At 38.5% G+C, this 25,282-nt stretch overlaps 1 protein-coding gene across 8 annotated transcripts in view; it reads right to left on the bottom strand.

The window, feature by feature from the left end:
- Positions 1-25,282, bottom strand: part of KANSL1L (KAT8 regulatory NSL complex subunit 1 like) — a 62,811-nt gene that overhangs the window by 16,457 nt on the left and 21,072 nt on the right. For 6 of the 8 annotated variants that reach the window (XR_011680318.1, XR_011680319.1, XM_071434358.1 and 3 more), the window contains exons 3-7: positions 23,676-23,817; positions 19,758-19,955; positions 16,451-16,572; positions 11,965-12,166; positions 843-1,005 (exon numbers count right to left, since the gene is read on the bottom strand). Coding sequence is in view for 6 of the 8 variants with exons in the window: in XM_071434358.1 (XP_071290459.1) it covers positions 843-1,005; positions 11,965-12,166; positions 16,451-16,572; positions 19,758-19,955; positions 23,676-23,817 (827 nt within the window). In the remaining 2 variants the exon portion in view is untranslated. The remainder of the gene's footprint in view (positions 1-842; positions 1,006-11,964; positions 12,167-16,450; positions 16,573-19,757; positions 19,956-23,675; positions 23,818-25,282) is intronic. The other 2 variants (XM_071434359.1, XM_071434361.1) reach the window with 2 other exon arrangements.

Raw genomic sequence — 25,282 nt, 5'->3', positions numbered from 1 at the left:
AAACCAAGTCTTAATTAATTCCTGACTTCCTAATACAAGGCTGCAGTGTCTACACTGTCATTCTGGGAAGACTGAGTGGGTTTGATTAAAGATTCAAACAGTTCCATGGAAGGCCCAGCCTCATTCTCCAGAATTATTTTGTGGCAAAGAAGCCCCTCCCCCAAGGAACAACATAATTCCTGTACTGGTCAGTAACTATCTGGAAATAGGTGCTCCATAAAACAAAAAAATCCCACAAAAATTCAATCCCTTCTGCTGTATTTAGGCTGTTATTTTGCAGTCCCAAGTACTGTCAAGTTGCACCTGCACTAATTTCAGGGCTCAGTCACAGACAACAGTCTCTACATTACTGTCCAAAAAGACTAAAAGATCAGATAACAAGAAACCATAAAACTTCCAAGACAATCAAAAAGGCTGACTATCACAAAAATAATTAGAAAACCTAAATAAAGCTTTTTAGACCTAGTCCAAAGGGCCTGAACAGAAAGTTGTTTATGAAAAACAACACAACCAGGGTATTGTGTTGGCAAAAGGACTGACCAACTCTAAAGGACTGACCCTGACTCAACTGACACACCATGAAACATCCAAGCACACCTTTTTTCATGACCAGTCTTTCCAGGCTGTAAGCACATTGCTGGTATGAGAAACCTAAAAGGTGTGTTTTTGAAAAGTCAGGATCAAGGCAAGACTTTCATTTAGTCGAAATTCATGTATTTTGACAGTGTGAAGTTTTCTGATAAGAGAATTAAGTCCTAAAAATCATTGAAAAGACAAGTTATTCCACAACCTGCACAGCTGTCAGAAGCACAAGCACTCTGTTAAGTCATGGCATTACTCACCTGAAGGGAATGATAAGACTGGATGGAAGGAAGAGTCCAGCTCTTGCACATAATCTAGGATTTTAGATTCTGTGCTGTACTCACTGCTGCTGAAAGTGGAGGCTGGCACCACACATGGCAACTGAGCTTTATATGGAAAAGAGGCATCTCTAGATGGAAAAGTCTGTAAGAATACACAGAAACAAAGGTTAACTTTACTCATGTCCTTCAAATTAGACCAGAAGAGGGGAAAAAACCCAAAAAACCAACAACTCAGTGAGTGACACACTTTAATATGTGAATGGGAAGAATATTCCAACAATCTCCAGATAGTCTAAATATGACTTACCTTCACTTACTATGGACAACAGTGCACAACACAAAGAATACAAACTGCTCCTTCAATTAGGACCAGGAAACAGCTGTCAAAGCTTTCAGATAAAATGTAACTGTTTCCAAGAATTCTTTTATCTATCCCATGACAAACAAACACCCCCTAAAATTTGATTCCAGGATAACAGGCATGATATAAATGCACAAACAAACCTAACACCAGACTAAATAGAGGATCTCATTCATTTTGCCCCTTAGTAAGATTCTCAGCATCAGTATCTCTAGGCACCTTGAGCACACACATTTTAATGCAAGAAATTCTATTGAATATTTTGAGCACACTGTGTACTTACACAAACCAAAAAGGCAAAGTCTTCACCTTGCTATAATTGAAACATCAGATAAGCAACAGAAAGAAGACATACAGCAATAAATACAGAGAGGGATGCTTTAAGAACTGATTAATAGGTAGTAACAGGAATGACTAGAAAGAGGAAAGGTGCAATAAAAGATTCATTTAGCTGCTTGGCTGCAAAGCTTGTTTAAATATGGAAGGTAAAATGATGGATGGCACAGAACTGGTAGATGGGAAGTAGCAGGACTTAGGCAAAAGGCAGGGTGAAAATGGGCAGGAATAAGCAGCAGAGTGCAGGCCACAGACTGAGCTCTGAAAGACAGAAGGAAAGAATTAAATGTGATGACACAAGACAGCAGCAAATAGTGCTCAGTGCTTCAGAATGTGGTACAAAAGCACTTCAGGGAAATAATGTGGAATAAGCTACTTTTTTACTGGGTACTTGTGGTAGTAACCCCAAAGATCCTGACATTTTTAGAGGCCTCTATAGGTTTCTGGTATTTTGCCAAATGCTACAAATCCTGCAAATGGGAATGGAGATAAAGGGACACTGGAGTACCTAGGGGGTCTCAAGCCTATCACTGCACCAACCATCACATTTATCAGCCCATGGGAAACAGTTCCAGTGTAAGAAACTGTAGGAATGAATGACATTTTCTTAGGACTTTTTATGGAAACATGTAGCATCAAAGGTGAGACTCAAAGAACATTACTTGCATTTTCTGTACTTCTGCTTTCTGAATCAAACAAAACTCTTTCTCCTGTCTGAAATACTCCAGGGTGCACTTTAGCACTGCCATTCATGAATTAATGATGCAGGGATTATATCTACCACATAAAATTCCCTCCACTTAGTCAAAGCAGTCCTTCTGCCACATGGCATCAATATTCACAACCCACATTATCTCAGAAAATATTACATTAAGAAATTCCCCTTTTTTCTCAGTTACTGAGTTCTCTGTGCTGGTACTGTATCTCAGAAACTACTAAAATCAAGTGAGGATGTTATGATGCTGGAGCAGAGAACACAGTGATGGTGGGGGGAGGTTCTTGTATTTAACTTTTTTACCCCTCCAGGAAAACATTAACAGTCCTAAATCCACCTTGATCTCCATACACAGGTGTATGCACAAGCTTACAACTTAACTTGGAAAGAATTTTTTCCTAGCCCAGGACTCCTTCAAATCAATGTTCAGTTATCTTCCTGTGACAGACATATGGGACTCTTCATCTGTTAAACTTTAAACATCCATAAAGTGTTGGCAGAACTGGGTCCTGTGTTTGGAAACACTAGAGGGATAAATGCTAAAGTAAACTTAATGTTTCCCATTATATGGATCATTACACTAAAGCTTAAAGAGCTTTTAGGCACTTGTTGTACCTCAATGCACCAAGGACCTGCCTTTCAAAAATGCACAAAAGCATATTTCTTGTTGTTATTTGGGTGTTAGAAATGAAGTAATTTACTAAGTCTCTACTCTTTAAGCTGCACTCTTTAAGCACCATTTCTGCCTGTCCTTTCTTTTTAATAGAAGTGAATCACATTACAGTATATACATCTCTCACTCATTGTTTAAAAAGAAATTCCCAAAAACTGATCAGTAAAATTACCTAGAAAGTAAACAGTTAAGACCAAGACATTCTGATATCCAGACCTTTAGTCCTTACTCACTTTTTCTTGCTTTAATTCACTTTACCCCAAACATATCCAGATTATTAAAGCTGAGCCAGTTCAAAAACGTGCATACAAGGTCAAACAACCTCACAGTCAAAATCCATTTTGAAACTATATTAAAATCCATGTGCCATTATCAGTAGATGGAGAATTCTTTTCTTCAACTTGCCTGTGGTGGGAATTACAAAACCTTATGCCTGAATTTGTGCCTTGAATGCTCTGGCCTCAACACCTAATGAAATCTTCATTAAGCCAGTTTGTAACCCAAAGAAAATATGAACTTCATAGAAGGAAGAGCAATTTTATTGAAATGCCTGTGAAGCTACTATGGAAAAAAAGCTAAGAAATTTGTCAGTCTGTAGCTCCTAGCTACCAAATCTGGTTTCAATTTCTGATGGAGTAGTCTTCCACTGGAAAATGCTGAATTAGTGAAATCATGATGTTTCTCAGAAATGCTGACTTAATAAACTCTTGATGAAAAAATTTCAGAAGCTCTTAGCACTGGAATTAAAGCATTTTACTCCAAGAAAGTGATTCAACTTTTATTGAAATAAAATGGAAGTATTGTTTATTGGAAAACTGAACTCTTCCTGCTTCCAATTCTAAACAGAATACAATCTACAAACCAATTGCCTTTTACAGCAATTATTGGAACTTTACACAGCAATAAAAAAATCCACCAAAACCCAGCTGAAAAGAAGCCCACATGTATTTCCATTCAGCCATGGCACTGACACAGGAACACCATGGCACACAGCTTTTAGGAGACAGGCCCCTACAGCAAACCTGACCATGATGCCAACCCTTCAGAAAGCAAGAAAGGTTACAAAACTCATATCAATCTTCCCCTTTCCCCTTGCTATGCATCACCTTGTACATCTCCTGAAACATTTTTCTTCATTACTGAGGTACAAAACCTCAGGCTTCCTGAGCTCAAGCAGATATGAAGGATAATAAAATTCATTGTATTAGAGAAGAACTCACTGTGTTTAAGAGGAAGTGAGGAGTGTACAAGCTTTAAATATTGAACTAAAATAGCACTTCTGGTTTAAACTTATGAAATGGAATGGTGTCAATCAACAGACTCTACTTCTCTAGAGTATTATGAATTTTGAACTTGGATTTTTCCCCCTTAGTACTGTTTTATTGGGTTACAGAAAACATAGAGAGCAATTAATTTTGATATTCAGAACAATTCTTGTGCTTGCTTGTGACAGACTGATGCATTAGACAAAGTACAATTGGCTCATGGCTCTGTTCTCGAAGGGTCAGAAGGCTGAACTCTACTGGCCATCCCAAACTTCTTCAGAGAAAAAAGTGTGAGTCTATGAAGTGTGACATAACTGAAAGGAAAAACGTTTTGTGCTCCCATTTAAAAAAACTGTGAAGTGAATTTCCATTTTGTCGTTTCAGCTACTGATCACTAAAACTCCTACCAGTTTTGGAAACATGCCCAAGTGTAACAGTACAGAGAGCCACAGTTCAATTATGCCACTGTGTCTGAATCCAGGAAGGTAATTAAATTAATTCAAATACACTCTGCTGAATACCTGTCACATCTGCTCCTGATTACTCTTATTAAGCCCAAAAAGACAAGGAAAAATGTGTGGTGGTGTTCGCAGGGGTCTCAGGATGAGGGAAGAGACGAGAATGTTGACTCCATGTTTCAGAAGGCTGATTTATTATTTTATTATACATATTGTATTAAAACTATACTAAAATTATACTAAAAGAATAGAAGAAAGGATTTCATCAGAAAGTTAGGTAAGAATAGAAAAAGAATGATAACAAAGGCTTGTGATTGAGACAGTCCGGACAGCTGGACTGTGATTGGCCATTAATTAGAAACAACTACATGAGACCAATCACAGATGCACCTGTTGCATTCCACAGCAGCAGATAACCATTGGTTACATTTTGTTCCTGAGGCCTCTCAGCTTCTCAGGAGAAAAAATCCTAAGGAAAGGATTTTTCATAAAACGTCTGTGACAAAAATGCATTTATTCTCTCTGCAAACACACTCTCAGGAGTTTTCAGCAATATCAAAGAAGAGCTATCTCCCTCAATATTCAAAACTGTTCTTCAGTAAATGGCTAGCCATATTGCAGAGAATTAATTATGGGACTCAAGAGAACCTCTGTGTGAGTGGCTGACAACTCACCTTTGAACACCAAACACACCAACTTTTAATCCTGTGCTGTGTACAGATCAGACTAAGAGAGCAGCCTGCTTGCCTCAGTGCTTTGCATCTGCTTTAAGGACAGCCACTCCTCCATGGCCTCCCTGTTCTGCACTCACCACCCTGCTCTGAGCAGAGCTGTGTCCCTCTGGCAGAGCCCACAGCTCCAGGAAACCTTGTGTTTCACTGTGGAAATGTGCAGGTCTGAAATGCAGAGAGCTTTTGGGCAACAGACACTGAAAGGTTCATCTGAAAGCCCCCAAGAGCTTCTTTCTTATTAACAGGTAGTGGGAGAGAGGGTGGGAAAAGCATCTAAGACATTTCTACATGGGAAGGTGCACAACAGATGGTGCTGACACACACACACACACACACATCCCTGCCACATGCCAGACCCTCCCTTCCACATGAAGCTTTTATAGAAGTCAAATGGATGTGCTTTCCCTTACATGTCAGGTACAGGGATGCAAGCTGCCCCAGAATATAAAATTCAATTTAGATAAACTGGCAGATCCTATGGCAGAGACCAATTTTTTCCAGGAAGAGAAAGAGAGTTTCATAAAACACAAATGAAAACTTACTCAGCATCCAACTTGTCACAAATTCAGATTTTTTGGTCAGTACCTGCAAGGAGTGACAGCTTCTACTGTTCTCAGATATCACCCACCTCTCCTAAGCATACATGGAGTTTAGTTTCTTTAATCCTGAAATAAGCCAATGGGACTTTCACCTGCTCTGTAGAAGAGCATGCTGTCTTCTACAACCTGAAACTAAGATGTTTTGTTCAACTGGAAAATCAATTGAAAATTCAAGGTTAGTGCTCAATCTTTGACCAGTTAAACCAAAAGAAAGAAAGATCTGTTCATCCACAGGAATATCTATCTTCTCAAAAACACCATGCAGAAATTAAGAGTAGATGTGATCAGTAAAACATTACAGAAATGTCACTACACCAAAAGTGAAAGACTGTGGAAAGCATGAAAGCTTTTCTGACAAAAAAAAAAAAGAGAATTCACAGGCTTACTGGCTTGCCACAAGCCTCAGAGGATGATCTAGTTCTACTGGCAGTATCACAGACTTGCAAAGATAGAGGTGTTTGTCCCTTCCTTTCTGCCTTCATGCCTCCCTCAGAGACAGAATTCTTGTCACACTTTCAGAATAGCTGAATGTGGATGAGAAACTTTTTTTGCCACTCAGTTTTCATTGCTTTTGAACTAACAGAAGGCCTTCTTTTTTAACTTCCAGGGTTAAAGCAACAATTTAATTAACTACTATTTTAATGTACAAACTTGGTAACCAAGGGATTCTCCTTCCCAGACCACAAGACTGACATATCCACAGAGGTACCACACCACTTGCACTGAACCAGTTTGCAGGAGATTTGGCAGCAAAACAACATTTTTTCAGAAGTCAGCAATGCCAGGAAACTGTGCTGAAGCAGGTGGTGGAGCCAGTATCTAGGGATAGCAAGGAAGAGGATGACAACCAGTAGACTCCACTCAATGCAACTTCTTTCCTCCCAGGTACAGACCCCTAACAAATAGCATTGCTATTCAGCAAGTAAGATAAAGGCTGTGCATGCTGGATATAATACAAATGATATGTGTATATATGTGTATTATATATAAATTAAAATATATACACACTCTTTCCAAAAACCTGAAAATGAACAAGAGCTGGGGAAAGACCCACATGTATTTATCAAGTGACAAGAACAAAAAATACCACTGGCACTAGACATGGACTGGGAATGCTCCTGAACACAGAAATCAAAGAACCAGCATGAGATTTAAACCAAATTAAGAAACTCATACCCTACAATTTAAATACTTTTCTCCTGTCTGCTTTGGAGCCTTCTGGACAAGCACTCACTTTTTTTTTTTCAAACCACTAAGTGAAAGCAGATATTCTGCTCTTACTTAAATCCCAGTTGAGACTGCAGAGAAGAAAATGTGGCAATATGCAACTGCAAGAGTTGGCAACATTATACCAATTGTTTGCCTGTGGTATCCAAAATGTAAGTTTTTGCACCTCAATTCCCAACTTTCAGGGTGCTGTCACCTTTGTAAATTTGAATTCTGTTTTCTCCACATGCCTCAGTCCTCACAACCAACTCTTTCTCCAGCAGGTGGAATACAATTACAATGAGAATTTTCAGATTAAAAAACCTCACAATGCTCTACAACTCTGTAAAGAAACAGACAGGGACAAAATTGACAGTACTCCAATCTCACTGCTCTATTGTCTCTTACCTTTACTTAGAGCTATATAAAGGTTTTATAGATTAAAATTCTACATAGCATCAATGACAGCTCTTGGCAAAACACGACTTGAAAAACATGGAATTAATATCCTTTGTTAGGATATTAAATGAGAAACTAACAAAATATACTGGCAAAACAAAATCCTTCTTATTAAAAAAATCCTGCAGCAAGTCACATAGATAAAATAGCAAAAAAGAGAACATCAGGGCATGTCAGCCAAGCAAACCTCTCTGAGAGTTTCTGACTAGTACAACACTTGTCTGCTTTTAAAACTTTAATTATGTCACAGATAATTTAGTTCCTTTAAGTGCAGACAAAAAAAATAGCAGGGAACAGAGCTATCAGAGCTCCAATTTTCCTCAGGATAGGAAAAGCATTTGCAGAAGCACAAGGCATTAGACTGGAGAATGTGGGGTGAGGGAGGAAGGCAGTTATGAATGCAACAACCACTGAGAAATGATTCAATAGGTGTTTGTGTTTTACAGTCCTGACACCAACCTGCTACTTACAGACCTTCTGGGTTTTAATGTTTAGATACTTTTGGCCTTCTTTCTTAGCATTGAAACTACATGACACACATTTTATTGGAGACAATGACCCAGAGGTTGTGACTTGCCAGCTGTAACAATGCAAACGAGGGGCAGATCCAACATTTTGAACAGAGCACTCTCAGACTTCCAACTCCCACCTGCAAACATTGTCTCCTCCTACTAGAACACACCTGCAGCTTTCTCCTTTGTGCTGCTCTGCGTGCAAGTTTTATCATTCATTCGTTCAAACATCATGGTGAAGAAAGGCACCACTACAATCCTGTCCTCTAGACTGAAGCACAGATTGCAATCCCAGGGTTTGTTATGCATGACTCACAAGCAAGAAATGGCCTAAGCTCTCACAAAGCTGTTCAGATAAAGAAGAAAGATACAAAACAGATTCCAGGGCCAAATGATGACAGAGGGATCATCTTGTGGTACTTAGTCATTCTAAATTAGGGGACAAATGGATTTGGCCCCAAAGGCTGTTTCAAGTTCCTGAGGATACTGGATGGTGGCAGATAAACCAAACACCCTGCATCCTGCTTTATTTATCTGCAGTCTATCTTGCCAGTCTTGAAGGTCTTCTAGAGTTTCACAGACTTCTGTATTTTCTTTTAGATACTACCCTGTCTAAGCATAATTTAACTAGCACAGCAGGGGAAGGTGTAGTCCTTTTCAGAAAAGAAACAGCAGAGGACAATATAGGGCATCTCTCCACAGGCAATGGGAGGCTTCTGGGTCATACACACTCATTGTAAATGTATGTGGCATGGCAGGAGATAAGAGAAAAAATGTGGCTGCCTTCCCAGTGACCTTATGAACTAACAGATGGCATAGCAATTCAGTTTCATACTTTACTTTTCCTAACATGGATGTCAGGGGGGTGAGGGGGGAGAATGAGCTTCCCAAATGAATCTGAAGAGATGTGAGGGGTGACACTGTGAATGCCACTCAGATGCACAAAGGGTACAACCAGTCATTGCAATGAAATCCTAATTGCAAATTCCTCAAAGCTATCCCAGCAATTCTTAATGTCCCACACATAGACGTCTGCATTTTGCTGGGATTCTCTGCTCATAAATCTTTAGTCACCATCTTGCTCAAATTACTCTGCAGAACAACATCTTCCCTTAGCACTGCCAGGCACTGCTCACTGGCTGTTCAAACCAGCACCACCAGGAGCTGCAACATTCAGGAGATTCAGTTTGCTCCTCTGATTTTGGCAAGCTGGAATTTGTTAATTCCACATCTGCTGCAAGACTCCCAGCTTGTTTTCAGGCCAGTGACTTTAAAGAAATGAGGGTCCTCACAGATTGTAGTACCAGGGGTTATATCAATATGTTAAATTTGAGGAAATGTGGGAGAGGCACTTGCTAAACAGAAGGCACACTAATGTTACATTAAAAATCCAACTATTTCCTATATGCTAAGAGTTTACTAGTTTTTTCTGTGAAAGATCACATGAAATTTGCTGGATTACTCTGGGGAATATAAATGCATTTTCAATGATATCAATCCCAGAAACCATTCCCCATTTTGCATCCTTACCCTTAAACATCTGCCTAATCCAGAAGGCAGCCTGGGCTGATGGCCAGTGCTCTTTCATTACAGGATGAGCAATCTCATCAACAGCTGGGTAACCAAGTGTAGCAAGTGCAGGACTAAGAAAGTGACAGGGCCTGTTAGTAAAGATTTGTTGAATGAATGATATACTGCTGATGACTCTTAATTTAAAACCTTGATACTGATTTAGGTTTGATTGTCAAAATGTGCTGGAAATGTCCAGTCTAATTTTATCACTTATTTCCTTAGCAGAATCCCTGATCCTTTGTTTTCAACCAACCCTGTGTGAGAGGCTTTGTTCCCTGCTTCACCTTATTTTTTAAAACTTAACTGAGTTTGGCACTTGCATGATGACTGAAGCTGACAACTCGATTGCTGCCATAATTTCTTATTTTCTCAAGGAAAAAGAGCTACAGAATCTGTTTGTAGCCCATGATGTAGTTCTCCACAGTGCCTCTTGGTTAACTTTCTCATGGAAAGGACATTCAAAAGCAGAGTCTAAACACAGAGGTTTGAGCTGAGAGCTGCAGTAAGCAGAATTAGCATTCCCTACATGGATGTTTTACCCCACTGTCTTTGGGACAGTGACACTGAAGCTGGGTTAATATAAGGCACCAGAGATGTCAAGAGTATGGAGCAGACACACAGTTGCACCAGCTCTGGTACCTGAAGACTTAACTAGTAACCTAAAAATGTACTTTTTGCTCACAGTCTACAGCCAAAGGTTAATTATAAATCTTTCTTTGCAGCCTACAAGTCAGGGTAAACTATCAAGCATGCAGAGCAGCTAAGCTCTGTATCTGGTTGAAGGTAAAAATGTAAACTCTGCCTTGAACTCCTGCTGTCAGGCTACAGACATGGGGTTCCTGATCATAAGCCTTTACTGATATGCCCACTTCTCAGAACAGAGAGACATAGGCAGTGCTTGTAGAAATATGAAATACTTGAACCTGCAGGACAAGAGGCTTCCAGAAAGCCCTGATATTTAGAAACTGCATCTGGAGTGAAAACCCCTCATGTTTAAAACAAAGGAAGGGAAAGTCCTCGAGTCTCTTGCTAAGGAGCTCTCTCCACAGCTGCAAGAAGCAGTTGGAGCCACAGCACGAGGTCTCCAACCTCTGTGACAGGATTGCATGGCAAACAGTAAGTCCAAGTCCACAGCAGCCTCCTTGGTCAATGCAAGGAAGATGAAAAGGCTAAGCACCTAGGAGAAGGCAGAGCTCCCAGCCTCACTCACCATCCCCCTGGCCCACACCTTCCAGGCAGGCTGCCAAGTCTTTAAGCCCCACTGCCAGGAAGCTGGGAACTCAAACAAATAAGAAACTGGACAGTTTTTCAATAAAACATCTTGCTAAAACTAGGACACCTCTGCCATTTTGCAGAGAATGCTGAATCAGCACAGAACATCCTTGCATGGGAAATTGCTCTCCAGACCACTGGCACACTTAGTAAATCCTAGACAGTTAGAGATTTCCCTCAATACTACACTTAAAAAGGCAAAGTAAAATCAAGAAATTAAAACCTCTTGGGATTAGCAGTGCTCTAAAGAATGAGTTCATACTGTCTCTGTTCCTAAATTAGACTGTTTCTTTAAGCACCACAGCTAAACTCATTATATATTCTTACCAGCAATATGCTATTAATATCAGATGTGAGCAGATAGCCTTGCCCTGCACAAGACAATGTGTTTTTTTCAATTTTAAAATATTAATTTCTCTGTAACAGAGAAAATTCTAGGAGTTTTAAAGCACTCTGTGTCATGAAAAAGGCAATATAACTAATGAGAAACAGCAAAAATGGAAACAAGATTAAGATATTGCAATTCAATTTCCTAGAAAATAATGTGCCACCAGCTGTGTAAGCTCTCCTGTAGCTAAAACAAATATTCTGAAAACAAGTAGGCAGATGCTTTACACTGTAGCCTGTCTCCTGAGCAGTCAAGCTTCCAAAAGAACTCTCAAGTTGTCTCTTAGATTGTACAAGAGCTTTAAAGACAATCATAGAACACACTGATTTGATAAGCAGGACTCTGAGCTATCTTTAATTTTTATGTTCAACTGATTAACTCTGAGCTGCTGCAGACACATCCAGGACTGCCACCACACATTCTCTATGGTCACTGAAGGCAACAAATGAGCAGCACAACGTGCACCATTCCTCTGGCACAGCAGACAAGACACATGCTGATCCAGCAGCTGGACCCTCTGGTTTTCTCCCCCAAACAGAGAGGAAAGGGCCTACCTGCTGATTCCAGTGACAGGCACTGTGCATTCTGTAGAGTTTTCTCTTCTGGAAACTGTGCAGTGGCCTTGTGCGGGCAGATGTGCTCACATTAGTCACAGAGACAGACCTGAGCCTGGTCCTGTCTCTTCTTCTTTTCTTGATGTGCTGATGGTCAAGCAGCCAGCTGCCTGAAGAGGACACCTCTCTATTGTCTGAAGCTCTGCAGTTTCATGAATAATGAGGAGAGGAAATACAAAATGTCAGATATGCTCCATGTGGACAGGCCAAGATTTCACACACTGATTAGCATTAGCTATGTAATTCTAAGAGAATTTTATAAACACCACAAGGTTTTAGCATGCTGTTTCAGACAATTGTGTATGTGCTTTGTTTGCTAGTTAATTACTTTCATGTCAGGTCAGGAATGGGAGTTTATCATTGTTCTTCACCTTTGTGCTCACAGAAACAAATGTCAAAATGAAGTTAAGCCCTCAAGCATATATTGAGTTTTGTTTTTTACAAATTCAAGAACTCTCTAATATTTTTAACACGTATGATTTCAAGTCACAATTAATATTTCCCTCCATACTGATGTTCCATTCAAGACAGCAGTCATGCTAACGTAAAGGAGTTAGGCCTTAGAACCCAGAGTTCTGTTCTAATACTTTCAAGATTTTCTGGTTTTGCTCAAAAACTGAAACCTAAGTAAAGCTTTACAAACCAGTGATCATTCAGCACAGGGTTGCAACTCACTGTGAAGCATTTGTATCAAAATTAGGAACTCCACAATTTCAAGTGTAGATAGTCAAAATCAAGTGCAAAGATGTGGCAAAAAGCAGTAGAAGCCCCTGCATGTATGTGTAGAACAACCTCACACCATTCTCACCAACCTACAGCCTGGCTGGTGACCAGAACAGGCAACACCACCAGGTAAGAATTTAAAAACACTCTCCTATTTGGGTGGGAATGACCCAATGGAAAATGAACTTCCCTGCTAGAGGTATTCCTGATTTTATGAATATTTCATTTATATCAACATCTGCCTGCAAAGCTGAAGGCTTGCTGCAAAAAGCCCTCCAGTGTTTTGTTTTTACAATACTGAAGACCTTGATCACAGCTCTGGACTGTCTGAGCAGTGCAACTACACAAGGTATTTTGGCCTTGGTTCATAACAGGTCATCTTTCTGCACAAATGATTATTCTGTCTTATGACAAGTCACAGTTTTATTAGTGAAGTTGTGACACAATAGAACATGAAAATGACTTTATTACAAGGCCACTTATAAATCTTTTTTGACAGGTGGTATTCTTTCACCAGTACATTTTTATTAAATGAAAAGGCTTGTAATGGAAGCATGATTAAACACCATCCCATGCTGTGTTGGAGTGGCAACAAGGCTTTACAGGCTTGAATTTGAGCTGTCTTCCTGACACAGCAATATAATCCAATAAGCAACACAGACACATGAAAACAACATGCTAATTAACAGAGGGATTGTACAAAGCATTTAGAGGAACATACCAGTAAGTGCCAAGAAAAAGCCCAAAATACTGAGGCATGACATTCTTAATGTTAACACTGGATTTCTAAGGCTTGAGAAAGAAATACAAGGTTTACAGTTCATGGAAAAGATTTCTTAAAATACTCTCTCTGAATTCTCAGAAACATTTTTTAAGTCAGATGGTCCCAAGCTCAACTTGTGGATTTCCAGATCCCTCTCCCTTAAGTGAGAGACAACTTAGACAGATAAATTAGTACAAAAAGCTCCTCAGCCTGGCTCTCTTCAACTTCTGTGATTCCTGCCTTTGTTCTGGTGGTCTGCCAAGGCCCTTGGTAATTTCCCTGCAGTCTCTGACATCTGTTGTGTTTACCCTCGTGTGCCTTGCAGCATTGCACCACTCCACTTTCAGATGAAGAGATCTCATCTTCATGGCCTGGAGCTCCAGTACATGGCAGTGGGGTTTTCCTGCCCCTTGGGTAAAAGGTTTCCCAATGAAGCTCTGATTTTAGTCTGAGTATTTTTCAACATGTGATTCTACAGATGAACCATGGCCAGATGTGAAAGTCATAAATTTGCTAGAATATCCGCTCCTTTCAAAGCTCATAGGTTTGCCTTTCTTGTTCCTAACCTGCACAGAAAGCCATCAGACAGGCACTATTTGTCCTGAAGAATTAAATTTTTCCTTCCTCCCCCTTCATAAGAAAGTGGGTATCACTAGCTTAGGGAACTGCTTCTCTGAGCATTTACCTTCATGCAATGCTTTGCTTTAAAAAGCAAATTTCTATTTGCTTTTTAATCTTGGTACCAGATTCAACTGAGCAAGGAAAAGAACACAAAAAAATAAGAAGGCACTAATGTAATTAGGCCTTGACAGATGGCAATTCAAGGTTACCTACATTTAATCAAACAGGAACTGTTCAAGCACCTCCACTTCCTCTGTGAACAGCCCATGTAACCAACTGTACTGCAACCCCACTATTACCAACCCCAGAGCATCTCATGTTGAAACCTACTTTAAAATGGAAAATTGTGGTTTTCACATCAACAGCCTACAACTAATTTCAAGAACTTACTTAAGTGAAAATTGCTATCATCTGCTTTGCCCCTCTCAAAAATAAAAGAATCCCCTTATTTTCTATTTGACTTTGATTTCTGCTTTCTGAAATACTGAGTACAGTCCGAATGAACTCTAGAAAAAGCAAGGGGAGAAGCAGCTAAGAATTATGTTAATTGCAGCAAGTTAATGATTAACTAATAAGTTAATTCAATTAATTGAACACACAGCTACTACAACAACAAAATACCACCAAAAACCTGAAACACACTCAAAAAACCCTCCAGAAGTAGGAGGCAGGGAATTTCTCTGCAGGATTCTCATGATAACCACTCTTTTTCATGCATCTTTAATGAAAAATATTTATTGGCAGATTTCAAAACACTTCATAAGCAGTAAAAATTTAAAATTAACTGTTTAACTCATGTCTAAGACAGCATTTAGAAAGCCCAAAAATCACTCAGAGTCCCTTCCAACATCTACCTTGCCAAACTCCAGTTTAGAGCTACAGCAATGAGAAAATCTTCCAAGTCCTAACATTTTTCTTTGGAAAATGTATCTTGCCACTCATATTTTTTTAGGTCATGAGTAGAAAACAACTAACCTTAGAGAGTGGTCCATGAGCACACAGTGTATTACTCATGAAATGGAAAGACTAACTTTGGACTAGTAAATAAGAAGAGAATTGGCTTGAAGTTACATCATTAGAGTCTCTCATCATGAAGTTAACTTCCTACACTCCTAAAAACATTTTTAAAAGCAGGAATCCTTCCTCATATATCTCATGAAAAAGTCAGATTCAAGATGCAGCCTAAATGACTCTCTTCTTCCACATATCCATTTCTATTAGCAACTCCTATTTCAGGGCTATTTTTAGTCCTCATCTGAGAGTAACCTTCTGTTTTTCTCCTACATCATCTGTAAACAAGTGATACATCAGAAGCAGGGATGTCACAAGCCAGGACCCCTTCATTCTTAAATTTAGGGCAGAATCACACAATCACTGTGGAACAGAAGGCAGCTAAAGGAGCTGCCCATCCAAGCTGCTCACTATAATCTCTTTGTGGGAGGCTCCAGCCTCTGCAGCAAAGCTGAAACAGACGGTGTGGCCAGCTCTTCTTGGAGTCAGGAGCCAGGGAATTATGTTCTGCTGCACACTCTGCCATAAACACCCCAGATCTACTTGGAAACAGTTTCTTCATCCACCTGATCTTCATTAACAGCATCCTCAAAAATCACATTACAAGTATCTCAGGAGAAACATCCAACACCTTTTGTAAGCGTATTCAATTACCTTAATGTTGTTTTGAAACTAATACTTATTACAGCTTGTACTGTACTTAAAATCTTTGAATAAAAGAGAGAATTACTAAGCAGCATGGACTAGCACTGAGAAACATTTTTCTGAATTACTGATTTCAACCTATAGTCATCCTGAAAAGTATGTCCATTCAGAACAAAATACCTTGGATGGAAAATAGTATGTCCAAATTCCTGAAAATGTGGGTGGAAAAGATAAATTTGGCCTTTTATTGAAGACTGATCTGCTTAAAATTAATGAAGTTACCACCCTGACACTGACCCCTGCTGAGACACATGACATTGCTTATGTATTCTACTAATCTAGTTTGTCAGTTTTCCAGAAATAAAGCTGCACTTGTTATGACAGAATGCATTAAGTCTCAAACAATCACAATATATGTGTTCCTATTTCACAGATTCATCTTCCAAGTATTTAATTATAGTGACTATGCATTTATGATATCTTGAGGAACAGCACAAAACCCTACTATTTTCAACCTTACAATCAACACTTGTCTTCGCGTGAAGCCTGCAGAAAGCAGCTTTTTTTTTCTTATTTAACATAGTAATGGTTATTAGTTCCATATGGATAACTTTACCAAAAGTTATTCTCAAAAAAACCCCAAACTACCATACTGTCACCCACCTGAAGGAGATACCATTGACCAGCTGTCTGTGTCTACAGGTCTTGGATGAAAGTGATGAAGAAGCTGGAGATAGATTGAGTGGAGCAATAAGGCTGCTGATGATTTCACTTAGTTGTGCACTCTGGAAAAAAAATTAAAATTAAAGGTAGTCAGACTTATCCAGACTCAACAGTTCAAAGGCACTGGGCTCTTGTTTTCCTATTTAGGATTTCAGTCCTGTACATCATGGAATAATTTAGTTTCTTCCTGTGAATAACCACGGTGGCATGGTTTTCTTTCAAAATTATTATGTTCAACCCTACCAAAACCCAAATAAAACACCAACAAAACACCACCACAACCGTGAGCATTGTTTATACACTTGAAGTAGTACCCTGAATACATCAGTGACCTCAGTATTGTAACCAAAGGTCTTCAAAAGGAAAAAAAGAAACCAGAACACTTTACAGCTGATATTACAACAGCTGCAGCCAGAGCTGCTAACTGGCCATTTGACAAGCATTTCAACAGGGGGAAAAAAAGGTCAACTGTCTTTTCACTGTACATTTTGTTCACTCAAAGTATTCTTCTTGTTCTTAAAAGAATCCTCTTCTTTGCTTATTACATTTGGACAAAGGTGTTTTTATAAAAGGAAGTGTAACTAACTACTTGAGGATTATTGTAATGACAGACAGAATGGGGAAGATCTTTGGTATCGTCAAAAATAGCAACAAGAGGGAACCACCCTGCCACCCTGTTCTCCTGCAAAAAAACCTGACTTTCAAAACTGCTCCAAAACAAATGAAACCAATGTAGCCAATTTGTTAAAACTAAGAATTACTCCTTCCAAAGCAATGAATTGTGGACTGACTCCAAAAACATTTCACAATGATTTTTTGTTTTAAATGTCAGACCTTAAAGGCTATTCTCACAATAAATGTAGTTTGCTTAGAGGAAACTGTGTTCTGCACACTGAACAGAAATTAAATGTATCTGAAATGGCATACTTATTTTTTTAAAAAAACTCAACCGTTTGCATTACTTTGCTGGATATTCATTCAGAACTAAGAATGTTTAAAACATGAATTGCTAGAGTTTATCTGGTAAGTTCTCCTCACATTTTATATTTACATTTATGTGGAAAGAGGAAGAATTTTTTTTTTGTTTTATTACAACTCACACATTTTCTGTTAACATTTAGGTAATGTAGTCAGGTAAAATCAGAATAAAAAATTCTAGGATGGATATTAAAGCATAGAAATAGCAAGTCTATTGTAAAAGAACTGGGCAAAGCAAACAAGATGCCAGTAAAATAGTTACCAGATTGATTTTAAAATCTCAGCAGAATTCATGCTGTAAGGCGTAGTCTCTACTGAATATAAGAGTATTAAAAAAAAATAGGCAGACTTTCAAAACACAAAGAAAAACATACATGTAGCTATGAAAAGGACTTGAAAACAGTATTAATAAAAATTGCCAGCCTTAGTCACTTTTATTCTACATGACTTTTCTTTTGATTCACAAGCAAAATTCCTTATTTTTGACAAAGGAATACTTTAACACCAGACTGAGGAATTCTGTGGGAATATCTGTAGATGTTCTTCAGGCTGCAGCATTGTTGCTCCTAAAACTGAATAAGAAACTCAGACTTTCAGAGTTAAGAACAGAATTGGTAGTCAAAAAGGCAATCAAACCCCAATGTTTTTAGTGGTGTAAAAGGAAAGAAATCCAAAGTGTTGTGTGAGATATGTAAGTCTGCTTCCATGTAATTTTCACATCATCAAAGTTCTCGCACCCCTTGGACCAAGTTTGTGGCTACCTGGGGACCAGGAAAAGATCACTCTCCCTTGAATTGTCAAAAGTCTTACTAAAAAGTGTGTTAAATTCTCCAAGCCACCACTTAAATGAGCCATTCATCACATCCTAAAAATGCTCTTTGGGTTACCTTATGCAATTGCCAACCCTGAGCATATAAATTTCCTGTTTCGTTGCTTCCTCACTCCTGCCTGTGGTGGATAAGATTTATCAACCAGGGGAAGCATTTTAAGAACAGGAAAGTATGACTATCAAATAAGAAAAATTGGCACAGAGATTCAGGAACAGGCACTAGTACTTAATGCTATTACTTATACCCCTTTTAAAAAATGTGGGTATGACCAGGAGTTTATGTAGAGCAGCAGAGCAACCAATTAATGCCCCACAGTGGCTTTGTTTTACACAAACTGCACAAATTCATTCTTTAAAACAAATTTCCAGTGTCTCCTTCTGCAATGTGATCCTACCACATCCTTGATGTACTTTCAAGCAAAAGAAAACCTTGCTGGATTCTACATAGTATTTCCTGGAATTAACCATGGAAACAGCCATTTTGCACACTGCAAAGCAAAACTCTGCTCACAACTATGTCTCCACTGTACCCAGTAAGCACCTGGAATTCCTCAGCTCCAAACCAGAGTCCCACAATGTTTGAAAAGGCAGATGAACAATTGTATTCTGCTGGAACTTTTTTTTTTTTTAAATTTCAAGTGCAATATATCTCTGCTGTCAGCTGTTCTCTTTCATGTCACATAAAGCTTTTCCTGAAACAATCTGTGGAAACTCTACACTGACCTGACTATAAAGCAGAAGCAGGTTTGTGGATGGTTCTTAGAGGCTGTTCTGTGTCCCTTGGAGGGAACAATGAGGTAACACAGAGACATCAGAAATAAAAGGTTAATTTGTAAACCTGCTGTACAGAGTAGTTATTTAAACCCTTCGATGAATCACCACCCAATCCCAGGACTGCAGAATATCTTTCTTTTTGGAAGTCATCATCATGGAACCTCCCTATTTTTGAAGTCAATCATTTGGCTTCACTGATGATTTGTGGAAAGAAAAACTCCACAACTTGTACAAGTTGTAAAGTTGGAATGATTTATTTCAGCACTGTTCCCCAAGAACATGAACACCCCTGAAAATTCCCCAGTTACTTTATCCTCTAACTTGTTGCATATGGATATGCATTAAACTGCCTTATCAATTTGATGAGCCTGTGTAGTTTTTCAGTCATGTAGTTATAATGTGGTGCTTGCAACCCAGATTCAGCTTTTTTGTTTGTTTCAGCCTCAAGGTTGGTGGGGCCTCTTCTTATCTCTCTGTAGTTTGGATCTTTGCACTCTTTTTTAAGCAGTCTTGAACATCTTTTGTTCTCTCTGTAGACCTTGTTATGAGTACACAAGTGAAAAGACTAAACAAGCAGATTCTAGCTAAATCTAAAATCGCTTTCTGTTCCCAGTTAAATTTCCAACCCCTGGTTTCAACTGCCAGCTGAGTTTTGTTTTACTTTACCTGTTTCTCTATGTTTCGTAAAAGCAGAGTGGGACTGCTGGGTGACATTTCAAAGTCATGCTCTGGCAGAGAATCCTGGCTCTCAATGGCAGCTTGGCAATTCCCTGTGGCGTTTAATAAAGCTTCTTGCTCTGTCAATTGGATCTGCTTCTTCAAAATGTCTTTTGGAAATGGGAATTCTTCTAAGACCACCATCCCCTAGACAACAGCAATTGAACATGGTTGGTTGACAACAGATTAAGCCTCCTAAATAATTTTTAAGGGGCAGTCAAACCTAGCACATTCCTCTTAAACTCTCCTGATGATTTCTGAGCACTTAGCTAGATTTTAAATACACTTCACAGCTAAAATATGGAAATAATAGGCATTAAAAAAAAAACCTGCATCAATTATGCTACTCCTTGTAACAGCAATCACTCCAGTGTTACACCATTGCTTAAACATCTGTGCCAAAATTCAAATCAGAAATTCATACTTACTAGAATATTATACAATAATTTGCCTGCTGATTTAAGAGGAGGTTTTTCTCTAAAAAATTATCACCCTTTGATTTGAACTTGGTTTTAGTCTTTGCAGTCAGTAAACTCTGCTGGAGGCACTTTAAAGTGCTCTATTTCTCTTATTGCTAACCGTGTTCTATGCAAACTATCAAGGCTGTTACTTTTATGCAGCAGAAATTACACAATTCTAAAAAAAAAAGCTTTTAAAAATTTAATAACTGATTTTTTTAATGTGAGCATTTTTAGTTTTTCATAATTAAAAGTAACTATCCTAAATATTTCAGCACTGTCACTACTTTTCAAGACCACTTCCACAAATGTGATCTCAGATGTGGTGTACCATCTAAAGCATCACCTAATAAGATAAATATAACTTTATATGGTAGGGAAATAACAGAGTTTCATAAATGTAACTACAAAAATAAGACCCCTATTGTGTTCTCCACATGACAGATTAGAAAAATGGAAGTTTCTAGTATAATCCTAGGTAATGTATCAGTTGGTTTAAAAAGATAAAATGTTAAACAAAATAAAAGCAAAAATAACCTTGTGATAGTCAAACCCAGTCCTCAAATAGTTCCTTGGTTTGTCATTATCTTGAGCAAATAAATTTAATACCAGAAACAGCTATCAAACCTCTCCAGGCTTTTTTCAAAGAGAAAGGGAAAGAACTCATTTGCTTTTAAAGTACCAACTGTAACTCAAATATCGAGCAGATATTAAAAGAATGGGATCATTATAATTCTGCCTCAAATTTGTCCTTCTAATGAGAATATTCCACTCAACCAAAGCACAAGAAGGAATGCTATAATGTGAACACAAGGAAGCCATATTGCTATTTGTTTAACCAAGACAGGTAAAAGAAATAGCAATATGGCTATTTCTTCACCCAGGTTGTGGCTGTGGAAAACCAAGGATCCTGTAGTTTCAGCAAGACCTTTAATGCTGCCTCAGCAGCAACTGGCCTTAAAATATAAAAATAAGTCTCAAAGAGACTTCAAAGAGGAGACTAGGAGAAAAAGTGAAATTGTCTTGCTCTCACTGTGCCTAACTTATTCCATTGTTTGAATTATAAATTCAAAGCTGAGAATAAAGATGTTCTCTAAAAATAAACAAAGGTGTTTGAAATTTGGTTTAGTGCGTAAAAAAGGCACAAAGATTCTGAATGTTCATCAAGTCAGTGCTGGATTTTCCACACAGATCATCACCTGCACTTTTCCATTTACAGCAGATGAACACAAATCCAGACCAGCAGCATGCTATGGGCAGTACATTCAAGGAAATTCAAGTAGAGAAAAAATTTTTGTGTGCCACAACAGGAGGACAAGCTACCTCAAGAGCTATAAACTCCTTTAGAACTTAGAATCTTTAGGTCTTTTTAGTAGAAGTATTGTAGGTCATGACCACAGAGAGTCTAAAAGGTCTAAAACCAAAATTCTGAGGTCAGAGGAATGGGAAGACACAAATTTAAAGTGTTGAAAAGAGTACACACACACACATGCTTCCAATGGAATTTTATTTTTTGAAATTTTAGAAACTTGTTTACCAAGCATGGAAAGAGGAAAGAAGAAAAGGAAGAGGGAAATTGACAGAGTGTATGGAATGGGAGAGATGGAATAGGCACAGAAGAAAAGAGGAAGAGTAAAGAATTAGAAGACTAATACAGGCTATATTACAAGAAATTGGTTACAATCAGTAGGTTTTGGCAATGACTGCATTCCTCCCCAAATGGAATTGGTTTGTTTTGCAGATATAGGGGTTTTTTTAATGAAAGGACTCTCAAAGATCCAGAGGTGCTACTTCTGTGTCTGTAGAGATGGAGAAGACACACTGTAGTAGGCCAGGAAACAGCCCACAAGTTACTCATGTCCCTTCCTATTGCATTATGGTGCTCAAGGAATGGCCTTTTGCTTGAAATTGTTATTCCCTAGCTATGAATCACTTTTTTTTTCCACTCAAAGCACATAAAAACACTCTGAAACCATTAAACAGCATACAAATTCTAATGATATTGTGTAATTCCTTTGCAGCCACTAAATGAAAACAAAGAGCTCTTCTATCAGCCCACATGTCCTTCTGTAGCTGCTGCACTAGTGTACTATAAACATGTACACACAAAAAAATCCCATCTGAAGAAAATAGGTGCTTGCTTCACTATGGGGCACAATGCCAAACACTAAATACCACAGCTGGTAAAATGGACATGGAGTTTCAGAAAGGAATGTCACTAAAAATCTCCACCAGGAAGATGACTTGGCTCCAAACTAACATACCACCTAAAGAAAATGTGTGACTAAAATCATGTTTTTCCTCTTATTTCTCTGATATTTATTTCTCAATCTCCTGAAGCTCATCTGACCTATGGCATCATAAAGGCTGACAGTTCTTGGGTTTAAGATTGTGCATGTGTCTGGTATTTAGGGCAACACCAAACCATGGACATTCTCATCCTTCACCAAAATATAAAGTCTCTTTACACAGACCCTTAAACAAAGGCTCTTCATTTCTTTGTAAAGAAAAACCTGACTGGGGACAAGCTGGATATGAAAGGAAGGGCTCTGAGGGCAAAAAGGAGAAGCTGGAATAATTCTTCTTTATTTGTTCAAAGGGAAATGCTCTCTGAGGTGATTTTCCTCTCCTTTTAAACTCCCTCTAAGTCTCATGTTCCACCACATAAACTCTGAAACATCTTACTCCTCTCAATTGTGCTTATCTGATCCCAAGACACACCAGAGAACCTACATGAGGGTAATTGATGGAGATTCAAAGAGCCCTGCTCTAAAACCCCTCACTATCAAACCACCTCACACAGGTTTGGCTTCTTTTATGTCAGAATGACCTGAGGAACCCATTAAATTGATAGCTAGATTACTAATGGTTCAGGAATGTCACTTTCCCACTGACTAGGCAGCTCCATTTACAAAAACTAGTACATGAATTACACACATTGGAATTTTAGTAATTATTAATCTTTGACCTGTTCAAAGTGCTGTACAAACATTAACCATCTAATCCTCAGAATAAATATGCACTGCAAGTAACAAAAATCCCACCCTGAAAGCCCACAGCACAAAAACAAATAACTGACCATCCCACCTGAGAAGGCAACCTCACCTCTCCTGCAGAGGGAAAAACCAGTGACAAATACAGTACTGTGTGCTGGCCCCTGAAAGCCACTAACAAAATCACTATACAGATACAAAGGGAAGAGTTCCCAAATCTCATTCCTATACTGGTGCCATATTTTAGCTCCTGATGTCTTTTCCATTAAACTCTGCAGGTGGGAGCCGGCACAGACACAAGAAGTCTAAGGCAAAAAGAAAAAAGAACAGCAACAAGGAACCAAAGACATAAAGATTACAAGAAACACTGTCAAAAGATGATTTGAAAAGCCCATTTATGAGCTTACAGACAATACCTTGGTGGCACGTATTTGCCTGTGAAGGTCAGTTAGTTGTTGGATTTTGTATTCTAGTTCTGAAATCTGGGCTTGAAGCCATGTCCAACGGCTGCCAATTCTAGCTCTGTCTGCAAGCCACTTCCATTCAGAAGTATAGCTGCTGTGAAGACAAAATGCTGGTTAGTCCAAAAATAAAGATAACCACATTTGCACAAGAACATTTCTGACAGCTGCTCTGCCTCATGTTGCAAGCATCTCAGTTGCTTTCAGAAGATACCTGATTATACCCAACCAGTTTCACATCAGCTTATTTCTGTAGCAACAGAACTTGCCCAAACCAGTACAGTCCATGCTCACTGGCTATTCCCACACTAAGCTAGTTTTTTGTTCTGGATTATAAAACTCAAGAGCTGGATAAACTACCAAACTATATCAGTTAAGGCTGATTACAGATCTGTAAAGAATTCCAGTAACTCCACCAGCAAGAATCCAAACTCTTACACCATACTTCCTCCCACAAGCTTTCACAAATATTGTTTGCTAACAACTGGAATCTAATAAAACATCATGCAGCAATGACCAGCTAGATATCAGGTCACTGCCCAAAAAAACCCAACTAAGTAGTTTAAATTTCTTTTATTCAAGTTGTTTTATAAATATCTGTGTCAGTTTAGTTTAGTCAGATCACTCTTACCACTGTTTAAAATAGATGCTTTTTAAAATACAAAAAATATGCCTCCTGGTACTTGACATTGTGAACACCTTAATTTTATCATGCTAAATTCATCAATGGTATCAGCAAACATTACTCAATCTCTATATTAAACAAATGAATGAGGAAACCATAGCATGCAACAAACTATCTTAATATTCAATAAGTTTAAGCAACACAGACAAACAATGCAGTATTTTAGTATGGAACTTCCACTACTATCCTACCATTAACTGAGTTCATTTATTCACAGAAAGCAACTGGTGTTTTTTTCCCTAGTGAAGCTGTCAAGTAGTTTGCCACAGCTGACTTAAAAAACTGTAAAAACAAAAATCAAACTTGTAGAAAAGAAGTGTTTTTCCTCAAGTTATTGGGATAATGAGTGGATCTAGATCCTTGATGACACTGCAACTTTTGCACATGCAGAATACATCAGCTCCTGTTCCCCAGGCAATGAAGAGCACTGAAGTATCACAAAAGAGACAAGGAATAGCAGATGCCAAATGAACTGGCATAGGAACATAATACAGGTGTAATTGCTTCATGCAGAATTTTGTGTCAAGTATCTCAACAACAAAGAAAGATAATACAGCACAAGTTGCTAGACATGTCCTGGCATGAGTAGGGAACCATCAAATTTGAGAATCCTAACATTTTCAAGGCTAATGTTATAAAACATAATATAACTCAAAATTTCAGAACCTTCAGTCTACTTTAGCTATCATAGAGACTAAGGATAGACACAGTCTCTGGTAGATTACCTCTAAAATACATAATCTTCTCCCTTTTTAACAAAAATTATCCTCCCACATAATTTATCACCAGTTTAAAGTCTCTCATACACAGAAAAAAATGAACATATGAAATTATGTGACTGAAACCTCCTATTTAAATACAAACTATGAGGAAGAAA

This window comes from Agelaius tricolor, unplaced genomic scaffold (assembly GCF_023055355.1).
Source record: "Agelaius tricolor isolate 1412-34295 unplaced genomic scaffold, bAgeTri1.0.p SCAF_10, whole genome shotgun sequence".
Lineage (NCBI taxonomy): Eukaryota > Metazoa > Chordata > Aves > Passeriformes > Icteridae > Agelaius > Agelaius tricolor.
Note: the sequence above shows the minus strand (reverse complement) of the source record. Positions and strands in the feature narration are given on the sequence as shown.